This window comes from Barbus barbus (genome assembly GCF_936440315.1).
Source record: "Barbus barbus genome assembly, chromosome: 29".
In the NCBI taxonomy this organism is placed as follows: Eukaryota; Metazoa; Chordata; class Actinopteri; order Cypriniformes; family Cyprinidae; genus Barbus; species Barbus barbus.
In genome coordinates this window covers 4201246-4218044 of record NC_136757.1, presented here as the reverse complement: position 1 = coordinate 4218044, position 16799 = coordinate 4201246, and the positions used below count along the sequence as shown (strand labels likewise).

The 16799-nt window shown below is 38.3% G+C and overlaps 1 protein-coding gene across 1 annotated transcript; it reads left to right on the top strand.

The window, feature by feature from the left end:
* The first annotated feature begins 760 nt into the window (after window positions 1-760).
* LOC306849505 (methylenetetrahydrofolate reductase (NADPH)-like) lies at window positions 761-16164 on the top strand. Its single transcript, XM_079384588.1, has 12 exons — window positions 761-931; window positions 2123-2366; window positions 7645-7883; window positions 8226-8336; window positions 8516-8709; window positions 9904-10154; window positions 10703-10837; window positions 10935-11115; window positions 11818-12000; window positions 13577-13678; window positions 13760-13879; window positions 14633-16164. Exons 2-12 carry the CDS (start codon window positions 2128-2130, stop codon window positions 14849-14851), a joined length of 1974 nt encoding a protein of 657 aa, XP_079240714.1. The 5' UTR covers window positions 761-931; window positions 2123-2127; the 3' UTR covers window positions 14852-16164.
* Window positions 16165-16799: the final 635 nt, after the last annotated feature.

The window sequence follows — 16799 nt, the reverse complement described above, 5'->3', positions numbered from 1 at the left end:
GTCACTTCCTAGTACCCACTGTCGGTGCGAATGCAATCCTTTAAATGGTACTAGGAAATAGTTAGCGCAAAATCATCCCAGTACTTTAGTTAGTACTTTTACCCCCGGTTTCACAGACAAGGCTTAAGCCTAGTCCTAGACTAAAATGTAAGTCTGAGCTGTTTCAACTGGAATAAACTTGCACTGACTGATCTTAAAATATATCAGTGCCTTTGTTTTGTCTTAAGATGCATCCCAGTAATGTTTTTCTCTAAGCATGTTTATAAAAAGTACTTAAATGTCCTAATTGAACTATGGCATAATCCTGGCTTAGTCTAAGACCTGTCTTTGAAACCGGGCCTTAGTCCTGGAACTAAAGCAGTGTGAAAGGCCCTGTTATGATACTACAGCAGATCAAATTAAGAACAAAAAAAGCAAGAAAGACCTATGAAGCTTTTTGTTACTTTAAATTGTTGTAATTTTACCCCTGGCATGAATTGTTTCACTTATTCTTATGAATGTTTATTTGTTTTTGTACATGCTTGTTCAAACCCTTGTATAATTTTTGAACAATAATAAAATAAATACTGCTCACAAATCTGTTTTTAGAACAGCAAAACTTTTTTTACTGGCAATGTTATATTGAGTCACATCTAATAAAAAAACACTGATAAAACAAATATACCCCCACTTTAAAAGTCTGTGCAGCGCTGATGAAGTCCATGTGGTGTGTTTACATCACACGCGCTGACAGACGATGCATCCAATGGGAAGGTCCTTTGGTCGAGAGGGGGCGTGGCCCGCCTGAAGGGGGCGTGGCCCACCGCACACCAGCCTCTTTGTCGTCCATGCTGTCCGCCGCACACGCTGTTCAGCAGAAGCTCGGTTACAGCGCCGCCCTGGGACAGCACTCTCCTCTCATAACTCCTGGAGGATTGGGAAAAGGTTGAAGGTAATGGAGGAAAGGCGTTTTTATACTATTACAGGGTCGGCGTGACTGTTTCGGTTTCGGTTTCGGTTAGGATAATTAAAGGGGCTTGTGCAGTCACGCGGAACCGAATGAGCTTCCTATGAACAATATCAGCAATTACTAAACAAATACTAAACTATGGATGTAACACGTGTGTATGTCGTTATCATATTCGAAAAAGACTTGATCGCAATATTCAGTTTTATGCAGGGACATTAGGATGATTAGCAATTAATACTAATTATTTTAGCTGTCAGTAATAAATATTCAAGTAATAAACTTTTAATTAAATATTATAATGATAATGTGTTAAAAGCTATTTACTAAAATATACTAATCATCTAATGTCTTCAGTCACATATGTTATTGAAATAATGTTACACAATTAATGTATTGAAGTATGAGAACATGCTGTTCTGGATAATGTATCCCACAATTCAGTGGGACTGACATTTCTACTGTGGCATTACATCTGCACCTTTTATATGATCAGACTGCTGACATCTTTACGTAAAACGTAATTAAACATACTGAAGAATTGTTTTAATTTGCAGGATTATAGCTGAATGCTGCACACTTAGGACTTTTATGAGGTCATTGTGCAATATTAAACTATTATTTCAATTTCAACGTAGGCAAGTGTCATTAAAGGGATAGTTCACCCCAAAAAACTAAAACAATCTGTCATTAATTACTCACCCTCATGTCATTCCAAACCTGCAAGACCTTCGTTCATCTTCAGAACACAAATTAAGATATTTTGATGAAATCCAAGAGCTTTCTGACCCTCCATAGACAGCAACACAACTGAAATGTTCCCATGTCCAGAAACGTAGCAAGGACATCAGTAAAACAGTCCATGTGACATCAGTGGTTCAACAGTAAGTTCATGAAGTAAAATGACTTTTTGTGTGCAAAGAAAACAAAAATAACAACTTTATTCAACAATTCTTCTCCTCCTCATCCCATCTGCCTCCATTGTGGAGAGTGTCACGATGCCTGTGCATAAGTAATTAATGACTTCATTTTCAGGTGAACTATCCCTTTAATGTCAGTTGTTTGCAATTTAAAAAAAATACACAGATGAGTCTGGTGACATTAAAAAAGTCAGTCTAGCTTCATCTGTTTATATTGCGTAATGTTTTGTGGGGTGATTTTCAACCCTGGGCACAGGAAACATGGTGAACCAAAGAGCGGACATAGGTTGGCAGTCCTCTAAGAGCGACTCCAGCGGGGTCAGTAACAGCGGAGAGAGCTCCAAAGAGAGCTCCAGGTGCTCGACGCCGGTACTGGACGCCGACCGCACCGACCGGCTGCGGGACAAGATGAAGCGGCGGATTGAGTCTGGGGACCACTGGTTCTCCCTGGAGTTCTTCCCACCTCGCACAGCGTCTGGAGCCGTCAATCTTATCTCTAGGTAGGAAAGCAACATATTTAAACAGCAACAACAACAAAAATATATATATATTCAGGTACTCAGGTAGTTCCAAACCTGTATGAATGTCTTTGTTCTGCTGAACACCAAGGAAAATATTTTGAAGAAGGTTTGTAACCAGGCTGTGTTGGGGCACCATTGACTTCCATGGTAGGAAAAATAATACTATGGAAGTCAATGGTGCCCCAGAACTGCTCTGTTTCCCACATTCTTCAGAATATCTTCCTTTGTGTTCAGCAGGACAAAGACATTCATACAGCTTTGGAACTACCTGAGGGGGAGTAGGGTAAACGTACCTATTAAGCTCACCAAAATCTACATTGAGACATTTTTAGTGCACAAGATATTGGTTTCAGTACAAAAAGTTGTTAAAATAAAATATTAATCACTCACACAAAAATATTTACTTTTATTTTAAATGACAAAAGCATTTCAATTAAGATATACATCGTTAAATTAAAAAAGTCTGGCTGTGCTTAATGGTTACGTTTATGTACCCTTTAAGCACACCCCTGTTCCCATTAAGCTCACATCATGTTTTATTAAAAATTCTTGTTTATTTTAAGGAATAATTATAAAAATATATTTTTTGAAGGTACAAAGTCAATCACAAATCAACAGAACACTAAAATCAAGCAACAAGGCATTCAAGTCGATCAGTTCTATATTCATAATGAAGTGCGCTTAAGCACATTGCAACATCTAGACTAGTCCATGTTCAGCTAAGTAACACATTCAAAAATCAAATAAAACAAACCAATAAAACATTTAATTGATGGGGATGAACATAGAAACCAGCCTCATTATGAAAGCTATTTTTAAATGGATGTCTTATCTGTGTAACTTAAGGCTGGAATACACTTCACGATTTCTGCCACGATTTTCCACTGATTTCCAGTCTGGAGAAGTTGATGCTAGATGCCAAAGATCAGAGCCAGTCTGCAGATTTGAGTCGACAGAATCCATAGAAAATTGATTAACTTAACTTAAAGTGACAACCATCAGTTAATATTTAAAGTCTGTTTATGAAGTATTTACGTCGATGGTTAATATGGAAGAGATTAAAGAGAGCACACTGAGCTTAATTGGAGCAGCAGCAATGTTTCATAAATTTCATGTAATAATTATTAAAAATGACTAGATTTTGCTGAATAAATAGTCTAGGTCATGTATTAAGTTCATACATATTTTAATATGAACAACTATTATTAACAATATCTATGAAATGATACTTTTTCTTATTGATGTCACACTGAAGCTGTGTATTTTCATAGTAGTGCACCCTTTAAGCTCACCTTAAAATTAACTGAAACCTTTAAAAATTACAGCACTGTAAAACCACAGACCAGCAATAAACTGTCAATTTATAATATTATGGATGTAAAGGTACAAGCCAGTAAAGCCTGTGAAGTAATATATTAGCGTAGCACACAATCTTATCCAGCTAGTCAGCTAACTGTGTTCTGTAGCATCTGCGCTGTGTTGCTAAAACTATCTTTTGGATCTAATGCAATTATTTCCCACATCCAAGTTCCATGTTATAATATGCAAAAGTCTAAACATCGATCTCTTAATGTTACAATAAGTAGTGAAACTTACCCAAAATAAAGGCATAAACATTTAAAAAAAACACACATTTAAAGGGCTCCTCTTTTAGTGAAAGTTTTTAGACCGAAACAAAAAACAAAATCCAAACCCACATGGCCCTGTGCGGAAAAGTGTACGAAAACCGCTGCTGAGCAAAAAGAACATAAAGGCTCGTCTCAGTTTTGCCAGAAAACATCTTGATGATCCCCAAGACTTTTGGGAAAATACTCTGTGGACTGACGAGACAAAAGTTGAACTTTTTGGAAGGTGTGTGTCCCATTACATCTGGCGTAAAAGTAACACAGCATTTCAGAAAAAGAAGATCATACCAACAGTAAAATATGGTGGTGGTAGTGTGATGGTCTGGGGCTGTTTAGCTGCTTCAGGACCTGGAAGACTTGCTGTGATAAATGAACCATGATTTCAGCTGTCTACCAAAAAATCCTGAAGGACAATGTCCGGCCATCTGTTCGTGACCTCAAGCTGAAGCGAACTTGGGTTCTGCAGCAGGACAATGATCCAAAACACACCAGCAAATCCACCTCTGAATGGCTGAAGAAAAACAAAATGAAGACTTTGGAGTGGCCTAGTCAAAGTCCTGACCTGAATCCTATTGAGATCATAGGCGGAGTTGGGGGGGGGGGGGGGGGGGGGCATATAAGATGAATCTCGTCCTCACTGAATCGTGTACAGTGAACAGAGACATTAAAACGTCTCTAAATGTGATTGACAAACTGTACTCTATGTTTGCAGAGCCAAGCATCCATTTCAGGTTTTTGATGATGCAGAAGACACTGGCTCTTAAACCAAAGGAGATGCGAAACACGTTGGGCATGCAAATACAGATGTGCTTATGCTGTCAAATCACAATATGATGCCATCATTCGCTGTTTGAAAGAGATGGAAGAAGAGGGAGAAAAGTGGTCTGTGGAGGCAAGTGGATTGTATCACCACATGACAAGTCTTCGCTTCATTACTTCCATAATTATTCTTGAGGAAGTTCTCAGAGTTGTATATGTAACGCACAAAAGACTGCAAGGTGCAAGTACAACCATGGCTGATGCAGCCTCAGCAGTAAAGAGCCTGAGAACACATCTCCAGCGTTGCAGAGACGGGAGTTCATGGGAAGCAATGTGGATGCAGGTGAAAAGGTGAGGATTTTTCTGGTGCAGAGAGTTCCCCTCAAACTGGAGGAAAACGAAAAAGAACCTCACGAACACCTGCCGGGCTTTCGCAGTACTTAGTACCAACCACACTTGGCCAGTGTGATGAAAGTGAGACGCACTGGGAATCAGAATCACAGACGTTTAAATGTCAGTTATATCTTCCCGTTTTAGACACTATGCTGGCTGAATTGGACAGGCGATTCTCAACTGATGCAATGGCCCTGAGCGTGGCCTGTGATGCCATGTTCAGCTGTGACAAAAACGGCATCGGTCCTTTACTAAGCACGTATGCAAGCTTTAAGATCCACCCTCAGCTTGTGACAGCTGAAATGGACCTTTTTAAATGTGCAATCCCTTCGCCGATCACCCTTGAAAAACTTACAAATGAAGTGCGGAAGGATCAGTATCCAAACTTTTAGCGACTACTTTAGCTTGCTCTCACACTGCCCGTTAGCTCTGCTGCATCAGAAAGAAGTTTCTCAGTGATGAGAAGAATCAGAAACTGGCTCCAATCTGCGATGTCTCAGGACAGATTTTCCGATCTTTCCATACTGCACATAGAAAACGATTTGACTACAAATTTATCAGGAGAGAAGATCGTGGACATCTATGCAAATCGGAAAAAGAGGCGGATTCTTCTACATTAGGTAATGAATGAATGAATGATGCATTTATATAGATGCATTTATATATCAGAGCTCATGTCTACTGGTAGGTGCCCCCCCACGGCAAAAATTTGAAACTCCGCCTATGGTTGAGATGCTGTGGCATGACCTTAAAAAGGCGGTTCGTGCTCGAAAACCCTCCAATGTGGCTGAATTACAACAATTCTGCCAAGATGAGTGGGCCAAAATTCCTCCACAGCGCTGTAACAGACTCATTGCAAGTTATCGAAAACGCTTGATTGCAGTTGCTGCTGCTAAGGGTGGCCCAACCAGTTATTAGCTTTAGGGGGCAAGCACTTTTTCACACAGGGCCATGTGGGTTTGGATTTTGTTTTCCCTTCATAATAAAAAACTTAATTCAAAAACGGCATGTTGTGTTTACTTGTGTTATCTTTGATTAATATTTAAATTTGTTTGATGATCTGAAACATTAAAGTGTGACAAACATGCAAAACAAGGTTTGTTCTATTAGACCGTAAGTGCCCTGCGAAGTGGACATCACTTGATATTTCGCCATGATTCCAGTTCGAAACGAGTGTATATGTTCCATTGTGCGAGACATGAATTTCAATTCTATTTATTTATAGAGGTATATGTCACACTCATCTGTGTGTGAAGACGCTGTAGGCAGCGGCGCAGTGCAAATCCATGAATGAATTTTCCGAAGTGAAGTAAACTTCAGCGGATTTCCCTGCTCAGGGAGTAGGGATCATATCAATCGGAACACATTTCATGCATGTAGCTCTCCTCTAACGAGCTGGTTCTCTGAATCAGGTGTGTTAACTAAGAGAGACTGGGATTGGGAACCGCTGGGTTACAATAAAAACAAACAAACACGCACAGTTGTGATTCTTTTTTTTATCTTTTCATCTATGTTGTCTATGTGAGTTTGTCAAACTGAGCTTCTGGAGGGCCACGGCCCTGGCAACTTTAGATTTAGCCTTAATTAAATGCACCAGATCCAGCTAGTCAAGTCCTTCAGGATTATTTCAAAGCTACAGGTATGGTGTTGGAGCAGGTTGGAACTAAACTCTGTAGGACTGTGGCTATCCAGGGGCTAAGATTGACATCCCTGTTCTGAGTTACTTATCTTGGGTGAAAACCAAAACAGAGCAGAAGTACTGCAGCAAAAGTGACAGCAAACCTCAATTTGCAGCAACCATTAACCTTGATGACACTATTTCCTCAAAAACCAACCACAGACACAGAGAATTTCACAAAGCCAATATCCATGGAAGAGATAGATTGCTAAAACTTTAATCACAAGCATCAATGCTAAAATGCAAAAAAAGATGGTGCCATGATCATAAAGCATGGATAGTTGAAGCATTGAATATGATTGACGCATCAGCACGTTCATTACGCTATTGCAGATGCAGACTGAGCAAGAATGGAAGGCGTTATTATTGTAATATTATGTGCTATTTTACTGTAATGTTTTCTCACCGTTGGCGTCGTTTCTCATCGTGTTGCCTGAGCGCAGTCATGTGCTTTGGAGGAGGCGTGGCTTTGGAGAGTGATTTGCAAGGAGGGTGGGATCTTATGCTTTTAAAGCTAGCTTGTTATTGCTAGCCTCTCCGAAATCACCTACCCTACCTTTAAAAGCTGTATGAATCTATTCTAAGAAGGTTGGAAGCTGAATTAAAGGCAAATGGAGGTAAAATACCTTAAAAAAGTAACATTGCCTATTTCTCAGGTGTTCACGTTATTTTGTCCAACCTCCGTATATTATTTTTGCCTTGTGACACATTTGAAAATTAGGTAAATTCTCATTACTGTTGTGCAAAAATGAACGGTATTTGTTTTTTTGCATGAACGGTCTTTTTGTTCTTTGTGTGTTAGATTTGACCGGATGGGTTCTGGAGGTCCTCTCTTCATTGACATCACTTGGCATCCGGCTGGAGATCCGGGCTCAGATAAAGAAACGTCTTCCATGATGATCGCAAGCACAGCGGTCAATTACTGCGGCCTGGAGAGCGTCCTGCATTTGACATGCTGCAATCAGACAAAGGAGAAAATAACAGCCCATTTAAATAAAGCCAAGCGGCTAGGCCTAAAGAATATCATGGCCTTGAGAGGAGGTATGAACAGTGACTGATCTGAAATCTGTTACTTTGGTCCAAACCACACATTTTACAAAAACAAACAAGCTTTATTTCAAACCCTTCTAAGGCAGCATCCTAATAGTCAGGGTTCCTCATAAGTGACTGACTTTAAACACTTGTGAATGGCAGCTAGAGTTTTACTGTAATATATGTAAAATAGTCTGTTTTTAAATGGATTGAATTTCAAACTACATTTGAACTATTGATACTTTTTAATACTAAATAAAATTTAAGTATATGCATTAAAATCAGCATTTCGTCCATTCGTCCGCCATCATCGTGCATCATGAGCGAATCTTATTGTCCTTTTTTCTGCAGATCCTATTGGGGAAGATTGGGTGGAGGAAGATGGCGGTTTTAACTATGCTACAGATCTGGTCAAGCACATTCGCTGTGAATTCGATGACTACTTTGATATCTGTGTTGCAGGTGAGCATTAGAAAGACAAGCAGTTAATGGTGTTTAGTAAATTGCTATTATCGGGTAGATGATCAAGTTGACAAAAAAACCCATAGACTTACATTGAAGTAGAATCTGTTTGTTTCATGGTAATTTTGCACTCAAATCTAAAATTAACCAGCTCAAACCCATCACAAATGTAATGATAGGTTACCCCAAGGGCCACCCAGAGGCGGAGAGCTACGAAGATGACCTCAGGCACCTGAAGGAGAAGGTCGATGCCGGTGCGCACTTCATCGTCACCCAGCTCTTCTTCAGGGCAGAAACCTTCCTCAAATTTGTCAAAGACTGTCGGGACATTGGCATCACCTGCCCCATTCTCCCGGGAATCTTCCCTATTCAGGTAAACGAACACACGAACAGTCTCTGACCAATTACAGCACCTCAGCGTTGTCATCCAATTATCTTATCAACCAAACACTGGTCATATGCTGTCATGTCATTGCAAAAGACCAATTAAAGTCCACACTTAATGCACCTTATCAAATGTCATAATGGATTGTCTTGGAATTTATGCAATGGTGTGATTAATGCATTTATTGCACTACATTTTAATACAAACAAAGGTCATACAGAGTAGTGTTATCGGACGAGACTACTGGTTATCTAATACAAACTACTGGTTATCTGTAAGCCAGCATCGTAGTTTTTGACCCATAGGTTGTGTTTTGGTCATTTTGGCCTGGAGAAGGATTTCTTTTACCTGAAAATGATTCATTTTTGACCATGAACAAAAATTAGGTAAGTGATTACGGCGTTTGTGGAGGATTGAATGCAAAGCTGTCAGATTACCTCATGTCTCATTCCTCCCGTGAGAAAACTTTACAGTACAAACGCGTAATATTACAATAACACCTTCCTTTCTCACTCAGTCTGCAATAGCGCAATGAAAGGCGCTGATGACGTATCGTGTGCGTGAACAGTGTGTGCAGACGTATGCAAATATATGCGTTAATATACTGGAGAAATATGATTGGACGAATATTTAGCGGTCCTACAATTTCCACAGATGATATAAAGACATATAAATACATACGTACATACAATTACACGGTGCCCCTTTTGACATCCCTGTTCTAAAGTCATACAGTAGCCTCGTGTGAGAAACCTCAGGTTGAAATTTAAGCAATCATTTACATTTTACTCTCTGTTGAACTTAATTAGTCATAAGTGAGCCATGTTTTAATTGGCAGAAGACGCTTCAAGAAACCTACCTGCAAAGCTTCCTGAGAAACTATGCGCAAGTGCACCGAAGGCAAAAGGATGCTCACACCATATGTTGATTTAATTTAGTTAATAGAAGTAAATTGATAAAGAAAATCTATTTATGACCTTTATTTTTTACAGCATTCTCATTTTTACACAAGTGCCTAATCTAATCATTTTGGCCACCACTGTACAAAAAAAAACATTCTAGAAAATATTATGGAGGAGGTTTAGATGTCAGTGAATTACTCTTTGATTTGATTTCAGAAAACTTCATATTGATTCTCTTTTTTTTTATTCTTCAAAGTTTGAATCTCCATTGTTTGCACAGGGGTATCACTCACTCCGTCAGCTGGTCAAACTCTCCAAACTGGAAGTGCCGGAGGAGATCAAGCAGGTCATTGAGCCCATTAAGGAAAATGACGCTGCTATTCGCAGCTACGGCATCCAGCAGGCGGTGGAGATGTGTAAGGTTCTTCTGGCCAGTGGAGAGGTCCCGGGCCTGCACTTTTACACGCTCAACAGAGAGGTGGCCACCATGGAAGTGCTCAGACAGCTGGGCTTATGGGCAGAGGATCCCCGGTGAGTGACTTTCTGAGAAAGCGATAAACTGCTCCTGTTCTTTCTAACAGAACAAACCACTGTAACTGGGGCCTCAAGTTCTGAATTGTTTTTATATAATAGGGCCCTATGATTTCTGTTTTGGAAATCCAGACATCAAAATGGAATTTTGCAAATTTTGGGCGAATAAGTCAAAAAGTAGCACTGTATCATATATCTCAATGTGGACAAATGTCTGTGAATAAATCACAAAAAGACTGCTATTTAAACATGAATATGTATAGGGCCATAAAAATATAATTTGATTTAGTTAAACAGACATGCTTTTTAATTACAAAAATAAAAAATGTATTTAACAATTTAAACAGAAAACAAGTACAAATGGAAAAATGGAATCAAACAAATAAATTAATGAATGATTGAATAAGTTAATTAATTTAAATAATAATAAAAAAATCATATGGCTCTAATATAGTAGGACCAGCAAATTATATATTATAAGACACTAATATCCAATAAAATCAGGCTTCATGAGAGTCACCTCTTTGCATTAATCTTGTTACCTTTAGGCGACCTCTGCCCTGGGCCATCAGCGCTCATCCGAAGCGTAAGGTAGAAGACGTCAGGCCAATCTTCTGGGCTTCCCGACCCAAAAGCTACATCTACAGAACGCAAGACTGGGATGACTTTCCCAACGGAAGATGGTACATGCATTGAAATTTTTCTTTTCTGAACTTTTGTGTGTGTGGTCCAAGATGTTGAGGCCAAAAAAGTGGATTAACATGTCTGCCATCTTGTCAGGGGTAACTCCTCCTCACCAGCCTTTGGCGAGCTGACAGACTACTACCTGTTCTACCTGAAGAGTAAATCTCCCAAAGAGGCCCTCCTGCAGATGTGGGGCGAGGAACTAATGAACGAGGAGAGTGTTTATGAAGTCTTCACCGACTACATCACCGGCCAAACCAACCGCAATGGACACAAGGTAGAGTCGTACAGCCAGTATAAGTATCAGACTTCTGCTACACTGTGGTAGGTGTATTTATGTAGGCACAACTGATTCATGTGAAGGAACATCGAGTAATACACAAATATAGAGCACAACCTGACCCAAACAAGTCAAGACGAGGAAGAACTTGTTATGAAGGGGTGTTGTTTGGAACAACACAAAGGAAGTTAATTGTTTGCGGTTGCCAAATAATGTTACAACTAGGCACATTTTGTACATTAATGTTGAATTCAACTGATGTGCAGAGGTCTGTTTATCAGCATACGTGACTCATTCATTCATACTCATTTACTCACCTTCAAGTTGTTCCAAACCTGTATTCATTTATTTTCTCTGCTGAACACACAAAAATATATACTTTTTTAAGAATGTGTTGGTAACCGTACAGTTACACTTCCACGGTATTGGAAAAAAAATTAAGGAATTCAAAGGGGGCAGAGATTCATACAGGTTTAGAACTTGTAAATTATGACAATTTGTGTTTCAAAAAAGTCATTTCCGCATAGTTGTTTAATATATGATCCACTTTTTGTTTGAATACCAACAAAATTGACTCAACAATGATATTTTGATTATACCGCCCCAATCATGTCATCAATATTCAAGTTCTCTGTGTCTTAAATTATATATAAACACTACTTTTTGCATGTATGATTGCTATCCTTCTGCTTTCCGTAGGTCATGTGTCTGCCATGGAACGACGATCCTCTGGCTTCGGAGACCAACCTGCTGAAGGATGAGTTGGAGAAGGTGAACCGCAGAGGGGTTCTGACCATTAACTCTCAACCAAACATTAACGGCAAACCCTCATCCGACCCCATTGTGGGCTGGGGCCCTCCGGGGGGATACGTCTTTCAAAAGGTCAACACAAACATATTCAAGGCTGTAAGCCTAGATCACTCGAAAATGAAAATTCAGGCATCTTAAATGTCATGCGATGTAAATTAAGATGATTGCAAGAATGAGCAAACTGCTTTTTTCATACAATGAAAGGGAAAAGGAGACTGGATTTGTTGAGCTCAAAACATTACCATAAAGGTAGTCTGTATGACGTGTGTTGTATTCCAAGTCTTCTGATTAGTGGACGACCGATATATCGCCAAGGCCGATATTTGGCATTTTTCAAACAATATTTTTTAAGAAAAAATTATTCTTAAAAATGAATCAAATTATATCGGCTTTATATCAGCCATCGGCCACCCTGCTTTCCAAGATATCGGCATCGGCTGTCAAAAAAAACAATATCGGTCGACCACTACTTGATTGAAATTTAAGTCTTAAGATCATTGCACACTGAGTCTGAAATTTTCACGTGTTTTTTCGTATTCGCCATCCTTTCCTATTAAAATGTATGTTACGGATGCGAAAACACAGAAAATCAAACCTAATCCGAATTTTTTTATGACGGACGAAAGTTTCGGAGGCAGTGTTTAAACGTGATCGACAACGAGAGAATCAGTGTGCAATGACCTTTAATGCTGAAAATCATCCTTTCCGCTATAAAATTCAAAGCTTTAAAATCTCATGCTCTGCGTTTAATTCTAGACAAAAACATAAACGTTTCATGGTTATCACTCTTTCATGGTATAATTAACTAAAACTATAAAGTAATGTTCTTGTTACTTGCAATAAAATAAACTAACTGTAATAAGAATAAAATAATGTATTAATTCAGTTAGTATGTTTAAGTTATAAAATAACTAAAAATCGGGGGGAGGGTTATAATGTTGGGTAAAATTAAAATTAAAGAAACAAATTCTGAAAATAAAAACAAATTCAAATGATCAATAAATACTAAACGAACCGTCACTCCTGTGACCTAAAAGAAGCAAAGATGTTTGTCACTGATCAAACATGCGATGCACCAGTTTTGAATATGCATTCATTTAATTTGATTCCTTCACAGAAAGCTATCATATGACTTCAGTGGACTTTCAGAAAGAAATCAAATGGACTAATTTTATTTCTCTTGTCCTTTTTGGACAGCAACTATGATAATCTTTTGTGTTCCAGTCATACAGGTTTGGAACGACATGATGGTAAATAAATGCTGAAAGAATTTAGTAATTTTGGTTAACTACAACAAATTATATGTAACTGAAACAACATATTAAAAAAACTTTCTCAGCTAGTTGCCAAGGAAACATTTTTAATTTCCTAAAATAAAAATAAAGTCAAACTAAAACTTAAAAACTATTTAAAAAAATTAAATGAAAACAGAAAATGTACAAAACAAACTATAATAGTATATTAATGATGCTAAAAACTGCTAATATGATGCTGTCAGTAAATTCATAGAGTATATCAGATCTAGTTATTCTTGTGATACCGTGGGAACTGTGCACTTGGTCATTTGCTGGTTTATTTTGGGCTATATTGGCTTACTTTTGGAAATTATTCCTTCAGCATCTTTATTTTTACCTTTTGAAATCAACAGGCTTACCTGGAGTTTTTCACATCCAGCGAAAATGTTACTGCACTTCTGCAAGTGCTGAAGAAATATGAACCTCGTGTGAACTACCATATAGTCAACGTTCAGGTAAACACCAGTTCAAGAGCAAGATTACATCACGTAATCTCCAGTTTTTATGTTGACATTATGAAATAATTTCTTTTTTAGGGCAGGAATACTACAAATGCCCATGATATGCAGCCCAACGCTGTGACATGGGGCATATTCCCCGGCAGAGAGATCATTCAGCCCACCGTCGTGGATCCAGTCAGCTTTATGTATTGGAAGGTGATGCTTTTTCCACCTAGCAGCCACTAAGCAATGAAAAGTTCTTAGGTTGTGTTTAAACAGCTTGCACATACATCCACGTGTGACACTTCCAAAGTCCTTATTGACCTCACATTTGTACTCTGTCCCACTGGCACTCTTACACCCACTGTTATTGTCTCAGTAGCTGGGTTTCCATCCAAAGTTGTGAATTTAACTTATGCGCAAAATTGGAATATTGCATAAAACATGTGCGAATAAGCACCGAGTCAAACAAAATAGTCACTTCAAATATATATCAATAAATCACTAAGAAAAGTAGGAGAAGCTACTGAATATAATAATTTTCATATATAATAAATAAGACGAAACACAATGAATGCGGTCATTGCATTCAGAAGTGGATGCTGCTGTTTGGGAATTATACAGAAATACCTTTATGACTTTGCTCGGGCATTTTCGAATGACCATAACAACATTTGAGATGCTACATGACTTTTTTTATGCGCTTGGAGGAATTTATTCGCAAAATGCATTTCCATCTCCCATTATTCGCATTAACCCTTTTTTCGCACAAGTGAAAAACCACCTCAAGCGAGCGTGAAAAGTTTTTTGAATATTAAGGGATTTTTATTTGAAATTTGGTGTTTCCATCACTCGTTTCTTGTGCGATACTTCAAAATGTGCATTAAAACAGGGTGATGAAAACATGGCTAGTGATGGTAAAAGATAAACTAGACTCCAGACATAGCTCAGTTCTGTCTGTTCCCACAGGATGAGGCTTTTGCGCTGTGGATTGAGCAGTGGGCGAAGCTGTACGAGGACGAGTCGCCATCGCGCATGATCATTCAGTACATCCATGACAACTACTTCCTCGTCAACCTCGTGGACAACGACTTCCCGCTCGACAGCTGCCTGTGGCAGGTGATCGAAGACATGTTCACGCTCCTGGACTCCCCTCAACAAACTCAGGAGGAGGGAAGTGAATCTTAGCATCACAGAACTCGCAAAGTTTGCCTGCGCTGCTATTGAGACGTCTGGACGCACACGCACATACTGGGTACTTTACTGTAACGACAGTGTTTTAGTCCATTTCAGAGCTTAATTCGTCATTACTCCCAATGTATAGGGGAAACAATCATGACAAATGTAGCACTACAGAAGATGATTTGAGTTCTTTAAAGGGACTTATGTTTGCAGTTTTGGGTGCCATTTTCTTATATTTTTAGCCTACGTTTTTTAGCTATTTATAGACGTATTTTGGATACGTTCCATATATGCTTGTCAAAGCAAGGAACTAATGTAAGCTGGTCAAACGTGTGGACACAAAATACAGTATATGGCTACTGTATTTTACTCGTGTATCCTATAAAAACATGTCACATCCTATGCCAAACAGGTCATATTTTCCTCCAAAGTCAAGAAAACAATTGGGATAGCTCACCCAAAAACGAAAATGTTCATTGTTCCAACCCATATGGCTTACATTTATCTTCAGAACATAAATGAAGCCATTTTTAATGTTCTCTCGTTGTTGTTGTTCCATTGAAATTCCATGCAACCAAAATTTTTAAGCTTCCAAAATTGCATAAAAGACATTGTAACTAAAAAGGTGCAATCAAAGTCTTTTGAGGTGTGATGAACAGATTTAATTTTTAGGTTTTTTTACATGTAATTTACATCTATGTGCGTAGATCAAATGTAGCAAACAGAAGCTCAAACATGCATGTTTAATGCGCCGAAACAGAGTAAAATGCGTGATTCATTAAAATATTTTTTTTGTACAGTGTATTTATGTACTTAAGTTTGAAAGTTTTGCGTGCATTGACTTTCAACTGATGGAAAAATAAAATGCACAAGTTTTATGAATTTGGAACAACATGAGTTGAGTAAATGCTGATGATTCATTTTTGGGTGAACTGTCCCTTTAACAATTATGAAACATTTCCTATTTTCCTGACAGGAACATTTTCACTCTAAATTCTCATTACTTTCATGCATCTCATTACTGTAAAAATAAATAAATACTACCATGATAAGTAAATAATTTACAATTAAAACATGTTTTAGTAATGCGAATTGGGAGTGAAAGTTTATATATAATGAAAAAAAATCATCCTGAACCCAGAGAGGTTTTGTGAGATTCCATGTTAATAGTTTTCTACAGTCATGTATGAATTGATAATAGAGGAGTGATTTGTGATTACTATTGTAACCATTTGAATCTTTTCTTTTTAAAACCGGTCTGACCTTTTTTGTTCTGCTGGCAATAGAAAGCTGAATAAACATGCTCTCATCCCCCTGTGCTAACATGTCCACGTTTTATATCATTGCTGAATTATTTGTTTGCATGTGACTCACATAACATTTATATTTGGAGTTCACCTATATCTCAAAGTCCATGCCTCTGTTGGACGCACTGGGGTTGATAATGGTGACGGATTGGTGCGCTTACGTTAAACCTGAAGGGTTAAAGTTACTTCAACAGCTGCACACATTCGAATCTACATGCATCGTCCCATCTCCCGTCACATGAAACATCACACTTGTTGGAAGGAAGCCAACGCTATGAACTTGACCTAGTTTTTGCTTGAACAGGCATGTGCTTAAGCATGGTTATTAAACATGTTCAGATGTGATTTTTTTCTCTTTAGCATTACTCATTGGTGCAGTTTGCTTTTTAAAAAGGAGTATCTTGTTTTCTCTATATATGTGTAAGAATCCATTACATACAGTATCTGGGTGCTTTTAAGCTCTCTGCATTCAAACATCAGTTTTAAACAAGAATTTATTTAGCTGTTACATTCATATTCTGCAATATTTTCAATAAAAATGTAAAACTTCAGAGCATTTTGCAATTAACAAGAATGAGTAATGAGTCATGAATGGAAACAAATTGCTAAGTACCTTTGCAAACTAAGTGCCACACACACACACGAGA